General features: G+C 47.4%; 2 protein-coding genes across 5 annotated transcripts in view; one reads left to right on the top strand and one right to left on the bottom strand.

The window, feature by feature from the left end:
- PMFBP1 (polyamine modulated factor 1 binding protein 1) overlaps nucleotides 1-13342 on the top strand; it is a 48654-nt gene extending 35312 nt beyond the window's left edge. Inside the window, exons 15-21 of one of the 4 annotated variants that reach the window (XM_047836231.1) lie at nucleotides 1824-1988; nucleotides 2537-2704; nucleotides 3016-3183; nucleotides 4023-4129; nucleotides 4618-4692; nucleotides 6991-7229; nucleotides 13270-13342. In XM_047836231.1, the coding sequence (XP_047692187.1) occupies nucleotides 1824-1988; nucleotides 2537-2704; nucleotides 3016-3183; nucleotides 4023-4129; nucleotides 4618-4692; nucleotides 6991-7229; nucleotides 13270-13286 (939 nt within the window). In that variant the 3' untranslated portion in view covers nucleotides 13287-13342. Of the gene's footprint in view, nucleotides 1-1823; nucleotides 1989-2536; nucleotides 2705-3015; nucleotides 3184-4022; nucleotides 4130-4617; nucleotides 4693-6990; nucleotides 7230-7794; nucleotides 8048-8261; nucleotides 8303-11106; nucleotides 11290-13269 lie in introns of those variants that run through there. The other 3 variants (XM_047836229.1, XM_047836232.1, XM_047836230.1) reach the window with 3 other exon arrangements.
- Nucleotides 12069-19148, bottom strand: part of DHX38 (DEAH-box helicase 38) — a 19445-nt gene continuing 12365 nt past the window's right edge. Inside the window, exons 20-27 of the mRNA XM_047836228.1 lie at nucleotides 18234-18442; nucleotides 17955-18109; nucleotides 17370-17525; nucleotides 17139-17273; nucleotides 16812-16937; nucleotides 15970-16065; nucleotides 14423-14544; nucleotides 12069-12563 (exon numbers count right to left, since the gene is read on the bottom strand). Coding sequence (XP_047692184.1) covers nucleotides 12479-12563; nucleotides 14423-14544; nucleotides 15970-16065; nucleotides 16812-16937; nucleotides 17139-17273; nucleotides 17370-17525; nucleotides 17955-18109; nucleotides 18234-18442 — 1084 coding nt within the window. The 3' untranslated portion in view covers nucleotides 12069-12478. The remainder of the gene's footprint in view (nucleotides 12564-14422; nucleotides 14545-15969; nucleotides 16066-16811; nucleotides 16938-17138; nucleotides 17274-17369; nucleotides 17526-17954; nucleotides 18110-18233; nucleotides 18443-19148) is intronic.

The following is a 19148-nucleotide window of genomic DNA, read 5'->3' as shown; positions in this document are numbered from 1 at the left end:
CAGGGAGAGAGTATATCTTTATGAGAACTCTTATCAAAACTCCTTGATTCTATAATTTATGTATAACTACGTATATGTCTCCAGTACCTTTCTCCAAGCTAAACCACTGATGTTAGAGAAATTTAAAATAGAGCCTCCAAACTCCAGTGGGCTTTTAGTTCTTAACAGCCTTCCCAACTTACCCCTTTCTCCTTAAAAAAGCATATCTCTCCTTTGTCCCCCAGACTTGCCTATGGTTTTGCCACAGCTTGTTTGTCCTGGATTGCAATTCTCTTTCATTCCCAAATAAACCCATCTTTTGCTGGTAAAATTTTAAAAAATAAATAAAGCAATAAATAAATAAATAATATAAATAATAAATAATACATATTTATTACATATAAATAAATAATACAAAATTAATTTAATTAAGCTTCTATTTTAGCTTCTAGCATCATTGTGATTTATGTCCCACCCTTCTTTTCAATATCTCACCTCTGTGGTTACACATCTTGATTTGGCCACCATTTATTGAAAACTTACAATGAATCACATACAGTGATTCCCCTGGTTTACTGGGGAGACCCAGATGACTTCATGTTTTCAGAAGTCCCCAAAAAAGATGCACTTCTTTTTCCAGAAGACCAAATTATTCTATCTTTAGAAATGGTTTCACTCCCAGGACATGTAAATATAGGGTCAGAAGTACAATCTAACACTTCTCATCTCACTAATTCCTAGAGTCAAAGATACTCAAAATTCCATCTTAAACAATAATAAACTTCAAGCCCTGAGCAGCTACTGAAGAAAACTCAACAGAGTGTGTTTCTGTGTATATGGCCACATAGAAGATGTGGGTATATTGAAATACTAAAGAACATATAAAATACCAAAGAACAGAAGTTGGGCATGTGAATTTCTAAGGTCTCTCTCCTATTTCTGGACTTGGAAGTAGATCTCTGCCCTGTACTTAGAAAAATTTAATAAGATGGCTAGTTACTTAGTATGTTCATGATCATACAGCTATATAGTAATGTATACCTTACTAAGCCCTTTTTACCTACATAATCTCATTTGATCATCACCAAAACTCTACAAAACCATTGAAAGTATCCTGGTTTGCAGAAGAGGAAACTGAGGCTAAGAGAGATTAAGTAAATGACAGAACCTGGACCTCTAACTCCAGATCTTAATTCCTTTTAGCTTTGGCATGAATACTAAGTTTACAACAAGGACTTTGGTTTTTAAACACACTTCTACCATAACTATATGTTCAGTGTATCCCTAATTCCAAACATTGCTGTGTATAATATTACATTCAATCAAAAAAATTATTTTGTATTTACTGAGCACATATTATGTGCCATGCCCTGAGCTATATAGGCAGTAGTGATACAGCAGTGAAGGAAGCACACACAGTCCCACTCTCATGGTGTAGCAAGTCTAGTGGATTATGTCAGGAACTAAGAAAGGCACAAAATGTACAAATGAAATGTTGTATCATGTCTCTTAACCTAGAATTGAGTTCCAGCTCTTTATCAAAGGCTACAGAGTCTGTGAAAGGGACTATTCATGTGCTTGATACATCATGGTCCAGTACTGCCAGTACTCTTTGTATCTGGGGGACTTGCTAACTTAGAAGGGAAGTGTCAGGGGAGGGGTGAAGAAGAGCCTGGAAAGGCAGCTGTTCCTTTTATAACAGTGAGAGGAGGGTGTAGGCCTTATCACAGACTGCTCTGCAGGCTAGTGCAGAGAGAAGAGAGCCCAGCTCTTATCCATTTCCTACAGACAGAGAATGCCTCTACTGGCATAAATCTTGACAGTGATATTTCCCCTCCCTAAAGCTAGTCCTTCAGAAGGAGGCCTTAGAGAGTCTGCAGGTCCAGCTGGACAAGACTGTGCAGAAAGAGAAGCAATATCTCCAGACCATGGTCAGTAAAGAAGCCTATGAGGAATTATCCAGAAAGTCACTCGCCTGCCAAGATGACCTGACACAAGCTCTGGAGAAGGTAAGCCATACCCTCTCATCTCCAGGACTGTTTTGGGCAAAGAAACATCTGAGTAGCATGAGAGATGTAAGAGTCAATCCCCTGAGTGACTGGCTGCCACCATGACCATCTGCAAACCCTTGCACAAGCTGTGAGATCCTTCCAGAGAAGGCCTGCTTCCTCTTAATGAGGCTTCTTTTGAGGGGAAGAAGGGGAGGCAAAGATGGAGGCCAAATCCAATCAGTCTTTCTGGCCACAAGTGACCCAGGGGCGAGGTTTTCCCAAAACCTAGATTGTCTGGGTAATTTGTGCCCCACTCAGTACCAATCATGCCTAGCTGATCAGTTCATAGAATTGGAAAAAGAGGAAACAGGAAGAAAGGGAGGATGTAGAAAACCAACCATTGTCACTTCCCACCCCTCTCTGGGACCCTAGGCAAGTGACTGGGTGTCTCTGCCACCCTGAACAGAGAGGATGGGGAGGGACTGGAATGCTTCTCCATTCAGCACCCAACAGAAAGGGCTAAATGGCTTTGACAGCCGTTCTCATCCCCTTTGTCTTTGTGGAAGCTCAATCATGCGACCTCGGAGACCAAGAGCCTGCACCGAAGCTTGGCACAAGCCCAAGAGAGGAAAGTTCAGCTGGAAGATGAAATCATTGCTTATGAGGAAAGGATGAAAAAGCTCAACGTGGAATTAAGAAAACTGCAGGGGTTCCATGAGCAGAGCGAGCTAGAGGTAGGAAGCAGTCAGGAGCTCAAGCTGCCTTCCTGTTCCAGGTCGCCAAGGTCTCCTCTTGCCCCTCGATCTCTTTAGCACTGAGCCATTCCCCTCGGCTGACCGGTTCCCTCCCTCCACTTGGCTGGCTCAGCGAGCCTCAGGCAGAGGAGGCAACGGTCAGAGCGGGGGCGCCCTCTGCTGGTACTGGAAGTAAACTGCCCCCTGAGGAGTCCCCAAAGCTGAGAAAGCTCTCTTAGGCCTTGTCATGGGTGCTCTGGGGTCAGGGCCACAAGCCGGGGTCTCCCTTCTCACTTTGCGCCCCTGAGCAGGTGCATGCCTTCGACAAGAAGCTGGAGGAGATGAGCAACCAGGTGCTGCAGTGGCAGAAGCAGCACCAGAGCGACCTCAAGATGCTGGCAGCTAAAGAGGAGCAGCTTAGGGCCTTCCAGGAGGAAATGGCCGCCCTGAAGGAGAACCTCCTGGCAGACGAGAAAGAGGTGGGTACTCCTCAGCTTCTGACACCTCCTCCCAGACCCTCCCAACACATCCACGACCACCAGGATACCAAACAGCCCTTGTGGGGATGGGGGCACCTAAGAGCTAGGCAAGGACACCCCCAGCCCACACTCTATTCAGTGTGAAGCAGGGTCTCAATGTTCTAAGTCCCATAGCAGTTGTCTCAACCCAACTGTCTTCCTGTGCCTTTGTTGACAGCGATATTGAGCAGAACAAAGGCCTATTCCAGGGAAGAGAGTGCCATCTCCCTGTCAGGTATACCACCTGCCCTGACTTAGATAACCCACAGGGCAGTCCCCCTCCAGAGCCCATCCTGACACTTTCACCTACCCTGTAGTAGAATCTGCTAAGAGATCTTTGAGCATGCCCTATGCCCTGGTCCCTGAGGAGTGAAGTGCATGGTAGGAGGCCACAGGATATCTCAGGGTAGCCACAGGGCCTTAGCTTGCATTAAAAAAAGGGCATCCATTCCTCAAGATATTTGTTTTTCCATCTGTTAAAAAAAAAAAAAAAAGCGGCTTAATGTATTGCTTTTGTAGAACAAACTGTTTTAATGCCTTTGCCCAAAAATAATTATTGTAAGCATACATGTGTCCTTTGTCTCTACTGTAAATGGTGCCCTGGCAGAGATGCCACCTTGTGTGCCTGTACTGCTGGAGGCAGAGGTTCTGCTGTGGCAGTCCCAACTCTGGCCTAGGGGTTGGATGGCAGAATCAATGTTTCTTCTTCCGGGAAGAGAGAAGAGGCCTGATTTAGAAGTAAGGAGATGACAGGCCTATGCTCCCACCCCTAACCATCTCCTTTTCTTCTTGTACCAAAGCCCTGTTGTGTGCCCCAGAGGTCTGCACCTAAAGATACTACCTGTAGGCTGCACCAAGAGAATGATCAGATTATGTCCAACATGGAGCAATGGGCAAAAGAGCAGAAGTAAGTAAGGGAGAAAAAAGTAAGGCAGGGTTCCAGGGCCTGGGCTGAGCTGAGAACCTGTACACACACTGCCCTCTGGGGACATGGATCCAGTATCAGCCCACATTCAGAGGCTGGGAATAAGATGGAGGGGCCTCAACTAGTCAGTCAGAATCAGAAAGATCTGCTGACTTGGAAACAGAGCAGCTCCAAGATAAAAGAGATGCTTTGCTGTGGGTCATAGTCCCTCTTCCCAACCTGGAATCTGGCTTCGCTGCCTGAATCCCTTGACATCACCTGAGATCATGGTGATCTTGCATGGGAGTTTGAGAATGGAGGGTCCCCTTAATTGCCAGGTGCTAGGGAGGCTCTAGCTCTGGGGACTGGGTAATGAACAGGGTCTAGGGTTCAGCAGACACCTTACTGAAAACACCAACAACCAATCCATCCAGCTCATGCCCTTCTACATGGAGGTCTGGGAACTGTTTCTCTTTTGGATTTTATTACAGGATCGCCAACGAGAAACTAGGAAACAGGCTCCGTGAACAGGTCAAATATATTGCCAAGCTAACTGGAGAAAAAGAGTAAGTCGTCCCACACCACCCAGGCTGCTGCTTGGGCCCCAAGGAGAAGGGTCAGGCACGAGCCAGGGCTGGCTTTTCCATTAGATACATGCATCTGACCTCAGGAAAGATTTGGGGCTTTGGAAAGATTCTGAGTACTGAATCCACATTTATGTGACCTTGGGCACATCACTACCTCTTTGGGCCTTTGTTCCCTCACCCACAATACAGGAAGGGGTTAATGGTCCCTATGCCCCTTCTCACTGTTACCTTCTGCGATTATCAGAGGTCAAAAATTCTAAGAAGGAAACATGAACTGAAAGTTAGACACTACTAGTTAGGGTAGAGACTAAGCTGCTGTAACAAAGAGACCTCCGAATGAAGGAATGTAGAACATGGAAGGAACATCCCTAGGAAGTGAACAGTCCAAGGTGGTGGGGTTCCTCTGTCTCACATGGTCATTTGCGAACGGAGGTTCCTTCTACTTGCTGCTCCAACCTCCCCTGTGGCCTTATTTCACCCTCCTGGTCAAAGCTGGGTCAGCAGAGTGCAGTGTAGGAGGAGTGTTGGAAGTTTGGGAACAGAAGTGAACATATGGACGTCTAAAACCAAGACTTTGGAGATGGTACAGGTAACAGGTCATGATAAGCTCCAGGGCAATGTTTCTCAACCCTTTGTCAGGGAACACTTAGAAAATAACCACATTTGGGGCGCCTGGGTGGCGCAGTCGGTTAAGCGTCCGACTTCAGCCAGGTCACGATCTCGCGGTCCGGGAGTTCGAGCCCCGCGTCAGGCTCTGGGCTGATGGCTCAGAGCCTGGAGCCTGTTTCCGATTCTGTGTCTCCCTCTCTCTCTGCCCCTCCCCCGTTCATGCTCTGTCTCTCTCTGTCCCAAAAATAAATAAACGTTGAAAAAAAAAAAAAAAAAAAAAAAAAAAAAAAAAAAAAGAAAATAACCACATTTGTTTGGCACAGTGGAAGGATTTGGGATGGGTTGTTTATGACAAAGTTGACCAACCAGTGGCTGCCCCAAGAGCTGGGGGTGTCCATATCTCAGCCCCAGTTGGAAAGCTCTGAGCTGTGACCTTAGGAGGGTGGCTGAGTTTAAGGAGAAGATAAGATAATTGGAATACAGAAGTCAAGCAACTGAGAGGCCAGGACTTGGACAGAAAGTACAGGATGTCGAAGACACTTGGGAATGCTGAAAGAAGTGGACCAAAGAGAGTAGCAGAGAGCCAGGGAATGAGGGCATGGTGAGGACCCCTCCTCCAGGCCCAGTGGCATATGGAGTATGGCAATGACATGTGGGGCTCCAAGGGAATAAGTGTCTTGGACACCAGCCAGGTTTATAGAGAGCAAGAGGACAAACCACAGTCCCAGAGAAGTTGGGAATTAATTCTTTGATTTCTTCTAGAAAAGACCATGAAATTTTTCACTAGGACAAAAGCATTTTCTGAAAGGGATTAACTGAAAGAAAAATTGTAAGAATCTGAAGGTAACAGAAAAAAGCATTTCATCCTTTTTCTTATATTGTGCCCAGTTCCAGGAAGTTCTGTTTCACAAAGAACTCATTCTTAAGTGAACCCATTTGAAGGAAAACCATCTTCTAATAATAATAATAATGCAAATACTATTTGTCAGTTTCCTGTGTAAGACACTGATTTAAGTGATTCATATGTATTAATTTATTTAATCTTCATAAGAAACCATGAGTTCAGTACCATTAAAATCATAAAACCGTAAAAAACTGTCATGGGGGAAGAAAGAGAGGAACCCAAAGGCTAAATAACTCATGAATAGTAAATGGCAGAGCCAGAATTCCAATTCAGGAAGTCTAGTTCCAGAGCCCACTGTCACCCACTGCCCTGAGCATTGGTTTAGAGAAATATGACCATTTATTGAGCCACAGGAGATATGCTAAGTTCTTTCACCTCACCTACATTGCTGCCACCATTTCCTCATCTGTAAAATGGGGATAAGTTACTTGTCCAAGCTCTCAACAGAGCTGGGATCCCCTGTGCTCTCAACCTTCCAGCAAAGGAAGGCAAAAGAACCTGGACTTTGGCATCAGAACTGGATGAGAGTGTTTCCCAGGTATGGCCAGCCGGGACAGCCCGAGCACATGTGATTGTTCATAATAGCCTTCTGGCTCTTCAAATCCAATTTCTATCATTTGTAAAACTGGATCTTTCTATGAAGCACAGAAGGCAGATCAGACTTTATTATCCCCATATGACAGATAGGAAAACAGGCCCTGAGCTGACATGACACAGTGGCTCGGGAGTTGAAGCAGACTGAACATCCTCTGTCCTTTCCTCAGCCACCTCCACAATGTAATGGTCCATCTGCAGCAAGAAAACAAGAAACTGAAGACTGAGATAGAGGAGAAGAAGGTGAAAACCGGGCACCCAAGGCTATACACCAAAGCCCTATGCCCGAGCAAAACGGAGCCCATACCAAAGGGAAAAGTGTGTGCCACCTTGGGCTGGAGGGGGATGTCCCAGGACATGAACCAAAGAATGGACATCACCAAGTTTGTCGGGATACCCCACTGTTCAGGTATTCTGCCATTTATCTTTTGCTACTTATGTGATATCATCTCACTTAGTCCCATGGTTCAAAAAAAAAAAAAAATAGCAACAGCCTGATGCTATTTTTCAAGAGATCACTGCATTGGGAATTCAAAGTGGGAGCTGGGGGACAGATCTTTTGCTCAGCTACTCTAGACCAAAGATAATTGTTTCCTCATCTGTAGAGAGAAGAGGTGAGTGAATTAAGGCTCGTTCTGATCTAAGACTCTTTGATGATACCCAAGTGCATCATATGTCAGACCCATCCCTCTCCCTGACCCAGTCCCTTTTGGGAAGTGTAGGGACAAGGAAGGAACAGGCAGAATAGACATCTTCCTCCCATAATATGTTCGGAAAACCCCAAAAGAGCACCCCAGTCCCCTGTTCAGCCTGGGTCCACGGCTACCTTTTCTGTCACCTATAGACTCCATATTACCCCCAAGGGAAGAAGTCACCCCACAGCTGAGATGCCTGGCCATGAGGCCAGTCCTTGAGGAATCACCTCATTAATTTCTCCTCAAATCAAGACTATCATTTCCTCCCTGTTCCCTCAGGTTCCTCATATTGCTAGAATCAGCGCCTTTGCCCTGAGCATCATTTCCACGCACGTTTTTCAGAGGACAGTGATTTCCCGCCCCTCTCTCTTGGATCAGCTCTTATGGGAATGCCTCAAGGTCCCAGCCTATTTTGCAAGATGCAAACATTTTATTGAGTTTTGTCCACTTTCTGCAGTGGAGTGAGCATTGGAACCGTACTACCATCTCCAGACCCAAACTCTAAAATAAAAACATGAGCATAGCAGTGTCAGTGAGCTCTCGGCGTCTTGCAGACATCTCTGCCCCCTCAAGCCCCCAGCAACATGTTCATCCTGTTTTCTTAGTATTCTAAAAGATACAGTCTCTCTCACATATATGGGGAAGCTCTAACTCCCAAAGCAAGCTTCTGGATTACCTGTATTAGTTTTTAAAACAACAAGAGATAATTAACTCCTTCTTTATTTCCATCTGTCTGCAATTTTAAGGAAAAAAAAATATCTAAAGACCTCAAAAAGGAATGTGATCCTGAGACCCAAAAGAAAGGAAGAGAAATGAGTGATACATTTTCCAAATGGAAGAGGGAGAGAGAAGCATCTGCTTTCTCCTTGGCCGCCATATTCCATTTCTCCTTCTAATATTTTGTTTTTCTCCCCAGCCAGCTCAGTACAAGTAAAATTCCATTATAACAAACTCCAAGCACAACTAAACTATTTTATTGTGGCAAGATTTTGTTAAACTGAATATATGTCTGGAATATATATTCCTAGTCTGTAGGAGATTGACAGAAATAGCTACTAAGATAAAGTTAGAGAAAGAAATGAAAGAGCTTGCATCTTGGGGTGGAGGACAGGAGAAGTGAAGGAAGAAACCCACTTCCTTGGTAAGGGGTTGGTAAGGATTCTTAAATATTCTTGCCTCACTCCGCAGCCAAACAAAAACCAAGAAAATTCATTCCAAATAGGAACATGTTGCATAGAATGCACATACCAATACCTGGGAAAAGCAAATACGAGAGGTGCAGTTTGAGGCAGGAGTGACGGGCATCTCTGACAGTCTCTGCTGTGACAGTGTTGTTTGTTTGTTTATGTTTATTTTTAACTATGTACCCCCATTGGGTTTAGAGTAAGGATGTATTTTCCAGAGTAAACAAAGACTGAAGAATCTGGTACTAATGAAATGGTTTCCTGCTTCTACCCTGTAGCCCATTCACTCAAACAAAAGTTCAGTGTCGTTAAAATCCCTACTACAATCCACTAAAAAAGACATTTAGTCTCTATATTTATGAAAAAGTTTCAGGGGCACCTGGTGGCTCGGTCGATTAAGCATCCGACTTCGGCTCAGGTCATGATCTCACGGTCCGTGAGTTCGAGCCCTGCGTCGGGCTCTGTGCTGACAGCTCAGAGCCTGGAGCCTGTTTCAGATTCTGTGTCTCCCTCTCTCTCTGCCCCTCCCCTGTTCATGCTCTGTCTCTCTCTGTCTCAAAAATAAATAAATATTAAAAAAATAAATTAAAAAAAAAAAGAAAAGATTTCATATATTTTGGCCAAGATAATAATAGCTGGATACTTTTTTTTTTTAAGAGAGGGAAAGTGAGAGAGAATCTCAAGCAGGCTCCACACCCAGCATGGAGCCCAACATGGGGCTCAATCTCACAATTGTGAGATCATGACCTGACCAAGATCAAGAGTTGGATGCTCAACTGACTGAACCACCCAGGGCACCCCAATAGCTGGATACTTTGAATGTTGTACATTTTTTCAAAGTTATCTTTCACTTCCTGTGGGGTGACTACACCAGAGCATGGCAGGTAGTGGGTTACGGGGAGCAAAGGGCAGAGCAGGAAAACACAGATATGTCACCCCAGCCATCTGGCCCTGTGAGCCCAGCTAGGGAGGAGATCTGATGGGGTAGAGGAGTTGAACTTATAGAAATGTAGTTTCTCTAAAGATAAGACAAAGGGCAGGGAAGTTGAGTGTTGCCTAATTATAATTCTTTAAGAAATAACCAAAGGGGTTTCTAAAAGGTACTTTGAATAGCTGATATTAGAAATGGTCTCTGTAGGATATAGCGATGGTGGACACTTGTTCATTATAAATTTGTTCAAATGCATCAAATATGTACCACCAAGAGTGAAGCCTAATGTAAACTATGAGTTCGGTGGGATAATGTGCCAATGTAGGTTCATCAGTCGTAACAAGTGAACCACTCTGGTGGGGGATGTTGATGGTGGGGGAGGCTATGCGTGTGTGGGAGCAGTGGGTATATGGGAAATTTCTGTACTTCCTGCTCAATTTTGCTGCACACTGGAAACTGTCCTAAAAAGTAACAAAAAAAAAAAATTAGTGCTTCAGCCACCCATTGAGAAGATGTCACTCAGATTCTGATATCTGGGCCCACAGAATCCTTTGCAACAGATTCTCTTGGATCCACCTGGAGTATAATTTTCTCCACTGAGCTGAAGAAACCCAGAGCAAACATCAGCCCCCTCAGGCTGTCTTACTAAAGGGAAGGAGAAGTTCATTGGCATCACCATGTTGCCCCCTAAGCACTTGTCTTTTGAGCCTTCTCTCCACAGCCCAACTGAAGAGGAAGTTTCCTGCCATAGACAAGACCTTGCAAACAAGCTCTGGAGTCCCCAGAATGAACCCCCATCTCAGCCCAAGACCCACAACTGCTGACATGTGTCTAAAGTACCATCAACTAGGCATTTAAGGATAGATGCCCATGACTGAGAGCAACAGGGGGCCCCGAGAAAGATGTCCAGTTCAACAGCCTCACTGTTCCTTCACACCAGGAGAAAACCTAAAAGCCAATATCCAGAATCCCCTTCAGGGTTTTTGTCAAAGACATGCTTTTGTATCCCTGGGGGCAGAAATCAGTTATTATCTGAGGAAGAGGTGTAAGAATCAGAATATTAAAGTGGGAAGGAACTTTAAGGTGGATCTGAATAGAAAGCATCCATAATTTAAAAGAAAATATTAGAGACAGAGGTCCAGACAGACTCTTGTGCAGAAGTTCCAACACCAAAACAGATTTGGGAAGTGCTGCTGGGGGGTGGGGAGCCTCCCCAAGCACCCTGTGGCACCTGGTGTGGCAGGTGTCCTTGCAGGTGCTCCTTGTTTTTAAATGAGAAGTTTGGGTTGACCCATGGTTTTCATCATCTCTGGCTTCATGTTTGTGATCTAAGGAATCGGAAGGTAAGTTCATGACCAAGGTCACAGCCTGTGTGTTAGTAACAAAGCCATTCACTGGAACCTCCATTTCCCCCCGTTCTTCTGCATCCCAAGCCCACATCTGTAAATAGATCACATACCCAGCTTCTTTCCACAGAGCAGGTAGACACCTTCTGCTAGCCCTTCAACTCGGTGCCATGATTAGAAGCCTTCCCAGAGGGGCAGCCAGAAGCCCTTTCTTCACTCCAGAGCCATGAAAAATCTGTTTCTACCTGAATTCCCAATAAAGGCAGTTAGAGGTAAAAAGAATGGAAGTGGAGGTGATAGCTGGTGCTGGCTGGCAAAGCCAAGCTTCCAAATTCATCTGTAAAATTGACTTAAATTTTAAATTCACATCCCAGGAACAAAGTGAGAAAGGGAATAGAAGTAATAGCAGCATGACCCACGGGGCTGGAGCTGAGTGCTGGCCTGGGATCAAGGTGCTTCTGAGCCCCAAGCCAACCCCAGCAGTGATTCAGCCCTGACACAGAACCTTGCAACCAGCACACCCAGCAGAAGCCCAACCCCAGGGGATCACAAAATAAAGACCATGCGTGATGCAAAGGGCCAAATACCCAAAGAGCCACCTCAGCAGATACAGGCTGCTTAACAAGAGAAAAGCTTAGTGATTTCAGCGCAAGGATCATCCTTTACACAAAAATCAAGAAGGAGTATGTTACACTAGTTTTGCCAATACAGCACCCTTACACACGCAGAGCAAACTTCTGCCATTCTGAGCAAGAGAGCAGCCAACCCACACCTGGGGAAGGGAAGAGGGCACATGGCTACTCACCTCCCTCCCACTTGGCCATTGGCCAGCCTTGTCCTGCCCACCAGCCTTGGGAACAGTGAGGCGCCCTCAGAGTTTGGCCCGCCTAGTGCCCCAGGCCATTATCTGTCCCTGCCAGCTGTGTCCCACCCTGCCAACCCTCTTCTAAGAGGACTGCCTGGAGAACAGAAATAAGGTGAGGTGAGATTTTAGAAGGAGCCACCTAAAGAAAGTCCAGTCGGCGTCTTGCCCATCTTCTATCATTATGTAATTTAGGGCAGCGAGGGAAAAAGGAACAGTCCAAAATGCAATAACGTTTTACAAACAATAAATTTATTTCCAAATCCTGAATTATAACCAAATTACAATTCCCCGTAGGTCTATTTTGCTGCTTTACACAGAATTTTAAAAAACCATAGTTACGGCCAAGTCATTTATACACCAAGCGTCCCAGGAATGGTTTATTTGGACACAGTGGGTCTGGCCAGCTCTCACTGCCTTGGCAGCTCTCGCTGCTCCGCACCCTGACCTGCACCCCTGCACCAAGGAACTGCCACTCCCTCTGTTATAGAGCTGGCCCCTGCAGGAGCTTCCCCGGGGGCTGTGATGTACACAGACGAAAGTGCGCAGATGAAAGGGTTTTGTTGGCAGGCCCCGGATGCTCTGGCCACAGGGCTCAGGACTCAACACACGCTGCATCCTCTGCAGGGAGAGCCTCGGCTCAGAGCCCAAAGCGGGCTGGCGTGCGGCGAGGGGTCATGGGTTCCCCTTGCTCCTTCCGACCTGGAGTGTAGATTTTTGTAGACCTGGAGACACGGAAAGAGGGGTGAGGAATCATACTGCTACTCACGCCAACCAGGATGCACAGCACAGCAAGGAGCCTGAGGCCTTGCTCTTTCTGTGTGTGAGCAGGCTTTGGGGCTGAACGGTCTTCTCCCCCAGCACATTTCCCCCCTGCTGCCATCCCCATTTGTGATGGGGAGCAGAGTAACAGCACCACCTGACTCTGATACCCACCAAGGACTGTTGGCAGCTAAATTTTTTAACAATTCCTTTCATGCCTCCCAGGTGAACTATGGAAGCAGTCTTCCAGCCACCTCACCAGACGGCCACTCCACCTTCTAATAAAGAATCTGGCTGGCCCTAGTCCCCAGTCCTGGGAGGTCATCTCTAAAACCTCAAGATTTCCAGAGGGATTGAGTGTCTCTGTTACACATGGTAACATGTGATAGTTTATCCTAACAAGAGGACTCAGGGTAAGGGCTGGCCCAGCTAGAAAGACCAAGTACGTGGGACGCCTGGGTGGCTCAGTCGGTTAAGCGGCCGACTTCGGCTCAGGTCATGATCTTGCGGTCCGTGGGTTTGAGCCCCGCGTCAGGCTCTGTGCTGACAGCTCAGAGCCTGGAGCCTGTTTCGGATTCTGTGTCTCCCTCTCTCTGACCCTCCCCCGTTCATGCTCTGTCTCTCTCTGTCTCAAAAATAAATAAACGTTAAAAAAAATTTTTTTTAAAGAAAAACCAAGTACGTGACCAGAAGGCTATACTTTGAGACTCACGATATCAGCTCAGCCTCTATGGAAAGGAAGCTGGAGACTGAGTCAATCACATGGATACATACTCAACCATTCGTGACTATGTAATGAAACCCCAATAAAGCTCTGGACGCTGAAACTTCCCTGGCTAGCAATGCTCTGTGCATACTATCACACACCAATGGGCCAGGAGGGTAATGCGGCCCCGAGGACAACGGAAGCTTCTCACTTGGGACCATCCCAGACCTCACTCTATGCATCTCTCCCTTGGTGCTGATTTGTAACCTTTGGCTATAATAAAATTGTAATCTCAAACACAGTACTTTCCTGAGTTCTGTGAGTTATTCTAGCAACTTATTCTAGCAACTTATTCTAGCAAGTTATCAAATGGCGGGGGAGTCCATGCAGATCCCCAAATATGTAGCAAGGTGGTCAGAAGTGAGAGGGATCTTTAGCACACCCCAAGTTATAGCTGGTGTCTGAAGTAAAGGCAGTCTTTTTTTTTTTTTTTTTTTTTTTTTTTTTTTTTTTTTTTTTCAGAGAGAGACAGAGCGTGAGCAGGGGAGGGGCAGAGAGAGAGAGGGAGACACAGAATCTGAAGCAGGTTCCAGGCTCCAAACTGTCAGCACAGAGCCTGACACAGGGCTTGAGCTCAGAGAGTGCGAGATCACGACCCAAGCTCCAGTTGAACACTTGACTGGCTGAGCCACCCAGGTGCCCCTGAAGTGAAGGCAGTCTTGTGGAGAACTGTGCCCTTCACCTGTGAAGTCTGACCTGACTCCAGGCACCAGCAGACACAGAAGCCCAAGACTCTCCTCCCGTCTCCACGTGATTTCCAAGCCCTAGCCTGTCGGTAGAGCTATAAGCCCTGCCTACTTCTCCAGCCCACTGCAGGCCTCAGTACAACATGACAATGACCAGGAGCTGCAGATGTATCACTGCCCCTTGAGAGTATGTCTGGAACTCCTCCCATGCCTCCATGGAACCAGTCAACTTCTGTGACCAGCTCAGCTCCACACACTCAAATTTTAGATCACCGGCCTGCTTGGGGACCTGCTCAGTCTATCGGGCTGCTCCCCAGAGCCTCCCAGGGGCAGGCACCATCCCAGCCAGGGTCCCGAGGCCGCAGCCCACCTGACACTGCCCAGAGGGCTGCGCTTTTCTTGCTCCTGCCGGCGGGCTCGCAGCTGCTCCTCAGCCAGTGCCATCTCTTCCTCCATGGCAGAGGCTTCCTCTTTGGCCCGTCGGCGGTTCTCCTAGAAAAGGGAGGGCGAGGTACTGGGGACCACCACCAGCAGGTGGAGAGCCTTGTCCCACCCATCTCCCCACCACAAGCCAGGTGCCGTGTACACAGTGCCAGCAACCAGAGGCGGGGCCACGTGGCTCCCTGCCCCAACACCAAGGCCATCTATTCTTTTGAGGCCGGTTTGTTGATTCAAGACAGACACGACACGATTCAGTCCTAACCCTATCGTGTCTCAGCTCTCCAATCAATTCCGTAAGTACTTTCACTCTCTTACCAAGTTCACAGTAATGCCAGGAAGTACAAGAAATAGGGAAGACACGATCAGCTGGCTGGGAAGAACAGACATAAGGAAGGTGTGCACAGACCCAGTGTGGACAGTACATACAAGAGAGGAAGGAAAGCCCCCCACAGTCTGAAGCCCTGAAGGACAGCTCGAGGCAGCAGCCATCCACGTACGCGAAGACCATGAGGAGGTGGAGTGGCAGGGAGACAATCTATCCTGGAGGAATCAGGCAGAACCACTGACCACTCTCAGCATCCCCAAAAGTGGGGCCACCAGCCCTTACGTGCTTCCTGATAGGATCTAAAAGGAAGTTCACGGCACTGCACACATTTATGCATCTTTGCCCAACACAGCTGAACCTGAATCTTATCAGGCTTTTGGATTAATTACTAGTTTACAGAAAGAACATGGGACAGAGGCACAAGTTAAACGCCATCACAAAAAGCAATCGGCCAAATACAGAAAATGGAATATTCTACAAGTGACCTAGTCTCTCCAAGTAATCAATGCCATAATAAAGAATGAGAACAGAGCACATTCTAGAACATAACACTTACACATATACCAACTAACTGTAACATTCAGATTCTGATTTGAGCAAATCAAATCATATGAGTTTATCTTTGAAACAAATGACAAAATATGAATAAGGACTGGAAGACATTAAGGATTAATTCTGTTGAGTGATAATGGCAAAAAGGTTACATTTTAAAAACCAGTCTTTTTAGAGATGTTTACTCAAGTATTTATTGGTGAAATAAAGTGTCAGAGAGAGGCTTTAAAATTTTTTCTAAGAAAAAAAATTAGCATATGGAGAAGAGGAGGAATAAGCCAAATAGGTCTGACCAACATGCTGAACATTATGGAGATTCAGTAAGGAATACATGACAGCTCCCTATACTGTTTTTTATACTTCTATGAATATTTGGACTTTTCAATAATAAGGTTTTTTTTAAAAGGCTCATCCGACCAAGCAACTGGAGCAGATGGGCGAAAATCTACCATACCAACCTGGCTCCATCACAGCTTTTATGTTTGAGAGAGAAGTAAGGAGGACAGGGGTCAGGTGAGGATGTGTCTTCAATCCCGGGCTGTGCGAAAAATGGGTCCCACGGGCAAACAGAACCTCTGTGGCGAGCGCGGGATGCTTACCTGCCGAGACTTTCCCGCCTGTTTGACGCTGTAGAACATGGGGCCCAGCTCCGCCAGCCACTCTCCATCCACAGCAGTGACACACTGCATGTACTCCTGCAGGCAGAAGGGTCACAAAGCGGTGGTCACAGGAAGGCCAATGCTTTGGGCCGTCCCTCACCGAGTAGTTCCACAATCGGGACCTACGTGGGAAGGGCCTGACCCCCAGCCCTGTGAGGCTGAAAAAGGCAGACATAAGCCCCAGACACTGGAATTTTAATCCTTTCTTCCAAATCCCTCCATGCTTGAAAAAAGGCCCCTCCCCCACGCCCAGTATCCAAGAGAAAAGGCCTAACCCCTCAGAAAGCCTTTTTTTTTTTTTTTTAATTTTTAAATGTTTATTTATTTTTGAGACAGAGACAGAGTGCGAGCAGGGGAGGGGCAGAGTGAGAGGGAGACACAATCCGAAGCAGATTCCAGGCTCTGAGCTGTCAGCACAGAGCCCAATGTGGGGCCTGAACTCACAAACCGTGAGATCATGACCCGAGCTGAAGTCAGACACTTAACCAACTGAGCCACCCAGGCTCCCCAGAAAGCCTTTCTAATGACACCAACAGGGGTTGCTCATCCCTGGCAGCAAGTAACAAACAATCCTGCTGGCATAGCTGAGGTCACTGGCATCTGAAGGTTAATTCCAAGTAAGCATCCTCAAATCCTCAAATCTCTCAATTCGTCTCAAAGCAACACATGTGGCCTCAAGTCTCCCAGGCTCAAAGCTCACACAGGAAGGCAATGAAGGGTTACAAAGGCCCAGCCCAGCCAGGTAGGCCCACGTCAAGTAAACTGCGTCAGAGAAGACTCACCTTGGTGGTCATGACCAGCTCGTGATACACTATGTAGTCTGGGGTGTAGCCCATTCCAAAGAGGGAGCTGGTGGGGTGCAAGTGGCAGGGCATCCCTGTCCGGATATTCACATACTCCCCAATTCCCTAGGGCAGAGACACAAAAGGTGGCCACATCAGGACAATACTGCTCATCTGGGCAGCCACTCCATCCCAGGTCTTGACAAAAGCCTTGGTGGGGAAAACCCAGGTCTATAGGACTGTACAATGAGAATGAAAGAACTCCTCGCTGGTATGATTATCAGGCCGGGAAAGGGCCACAACTCCCTCAGGCTCCTCTGGGCTCACCTTGAGCTTGGCTGCCTGGTGGAAATAGGCAGCACAGATACACTTCCTGACGATGTCCCAGTCAGTGCCACATGAGGCCAGGCTCATCCGCTGCTGTACCATGATGTCCTTGAGCTGAGCCCGCACCTCCCGGACCTAGAGAAGGACACAGGGCAGGCAAGGATGAAGCCCGCCTTCTCCTGCCTCCCCACCTCACCCCAACATCCTGCTTATCTGGGCGACTGCCCCCACCTTCCGCATGGCCTTGGCATGGATGAAATGATCATTACACCAGATGGTGGAGTAATTATTATTCTTCCACTGCAGGTAGACATTCAGGTAGGTCAAATGATCACTCTCGGGGACAGCAAACTTCTCCCGGATTTGATCACTCTCCTCCTCTCGGCCCTAGGAAGGAAAAAGGACCCTTACTGTAAGCACGGGGAGTCCAGGCCCACTGCAAGGATCCCGGAGCTTTTCACACTGTTACCTGCCTGCACGCACAGCTTTAAACACATCAGTGTGTTACCCTAACGATTCAGGGAAAATAACGTAGCTTCTGACAAAACATCTACTCTAAAACATGACAGCGCAGGCACAACTATACCAGACGATAAGAAATTTCCAAATCACCTGAAAACCACTGATCTAGCCCATGCTTTCCCCTACCCCAACCTGCTTAACAGAAAGCAGTAATACCACTCTTTGGAAACTTTGACTCCCATGCCTCTGTTCCATTTTAATGATACAGAAAGAAACCAGTCCTCTCTAACCCTTCCTCAACCCGGTAAAGCCCCCTGCAGCTTCAAGGAGAGCAGAGTGGCCACCACCACCAACCTTGGGCCTGTAGAAGATGGCTGGCACCGAGAGCATGGACACAATGAGCAGGATCTCGGAGCTGCAGCCCATGTCACAGGACACGATGAGCATCTTGGACAGGGCGGGGTCCAGCGGGAACTCTACCATCAGCCGCCCAGTCGAGGTCAGCCCACCTGGGAGAGGAGCGAATCCAGACATTCGGTGGACACAGTGAAGTAAACGAGGAGCGAAACTGACCGCCAGAGCCCGTGAGCACCACCACCACCACCCCCATCTCCAGCTCCCGGGGCTCGGCACCTGTGTTGTCCAGGGCCCCAAGGATCCAGAGCTGATACATGGAGTTGAGCATGTTGTCCTCGGGGGGCGGGTCCATGAAGTGGAACTGCAGCAGGTCCTGCACCCCGAGGGACTTCAGCAGCAGCACCACGTTGGCCAGGTTAGTCCTCTGGATCTCGGGCACCGTGGTCGTCAGGAGCTCGTTCTTGTAGGCGCTCTGGGTGTAGAGCCTGCCGGGAAGAAGACCACACTCTGCTGCATCTACCGCCTCGGGGCCCAGCTGCCCGCGCAGGGGTCCCTGCAGTGGAAGACCCAATGCTACCCCAGCTTTGCCCTGCACCTGCACCTGCACCCCACAGAGGTCAGTACGGAAGAAAGCCACAGGCAGGGAGGACAAGTTCTCATTTCTTCCCCCACCTGCCTTGTTCTCTCTGAATCCCAGATTTCTACCCATTCAAATCAGTCCTGCCAATTGACTCTTCTGCTGGAGTCTCCTACATATTTGTTTCAATTCTGGAACCAATGAGCCTGGGACGAGATTTATGGCTCGGTTTTGTTTTCTTTATGCTCTTCTGTATTTTCTGAATTTCTGTAGCAAATACGTTATTTTTTAAAACACGAAAATCAGAAAAATTAACTGCAGAAGTGTAACAGGAGCCAAGATATAATCTGCTCAGACTTAGCCTGTGAGAGTCTTCAGGTGCAGGTACGTTCAACATGGGACTGCCTGACACCCAAAGGTGCTCAGACCTCCAAGCCATCTGGAAAGGCTACTCTTTGGCTCAGCAGCATATGAGGAGCAAACCACCAAGTGGCAGCCCCACCATCAGTCCCGAGCCTCAGGGATCCTAGAGCCAGCATCCCTCTGCTGGATCACAGTCCAGTCCCCACTGCCCCAGCCTGGGCTCCACACTCAGCAATCCCAGCGCTGCCCCA

Source organism: Prionailurus viverrinus, chromosome E2, assembly GCF_022837055.1.
Source record: "Prionailurus viverrinus isolate Anna chromosome E2, UM_Priviv_1.0, whole genome shotgun sequence".
Lineage (NCBI taxonomy): Eukaryota > Metazoa > Chordata > Mammalia > Carnivora > Felidae > Prionailurus > Prionailurus viverrinus.
Note: the sequence above shows the minus strand (reverse complement) of the source record. Positions and strands in the feature narration are given on the sequence as shown.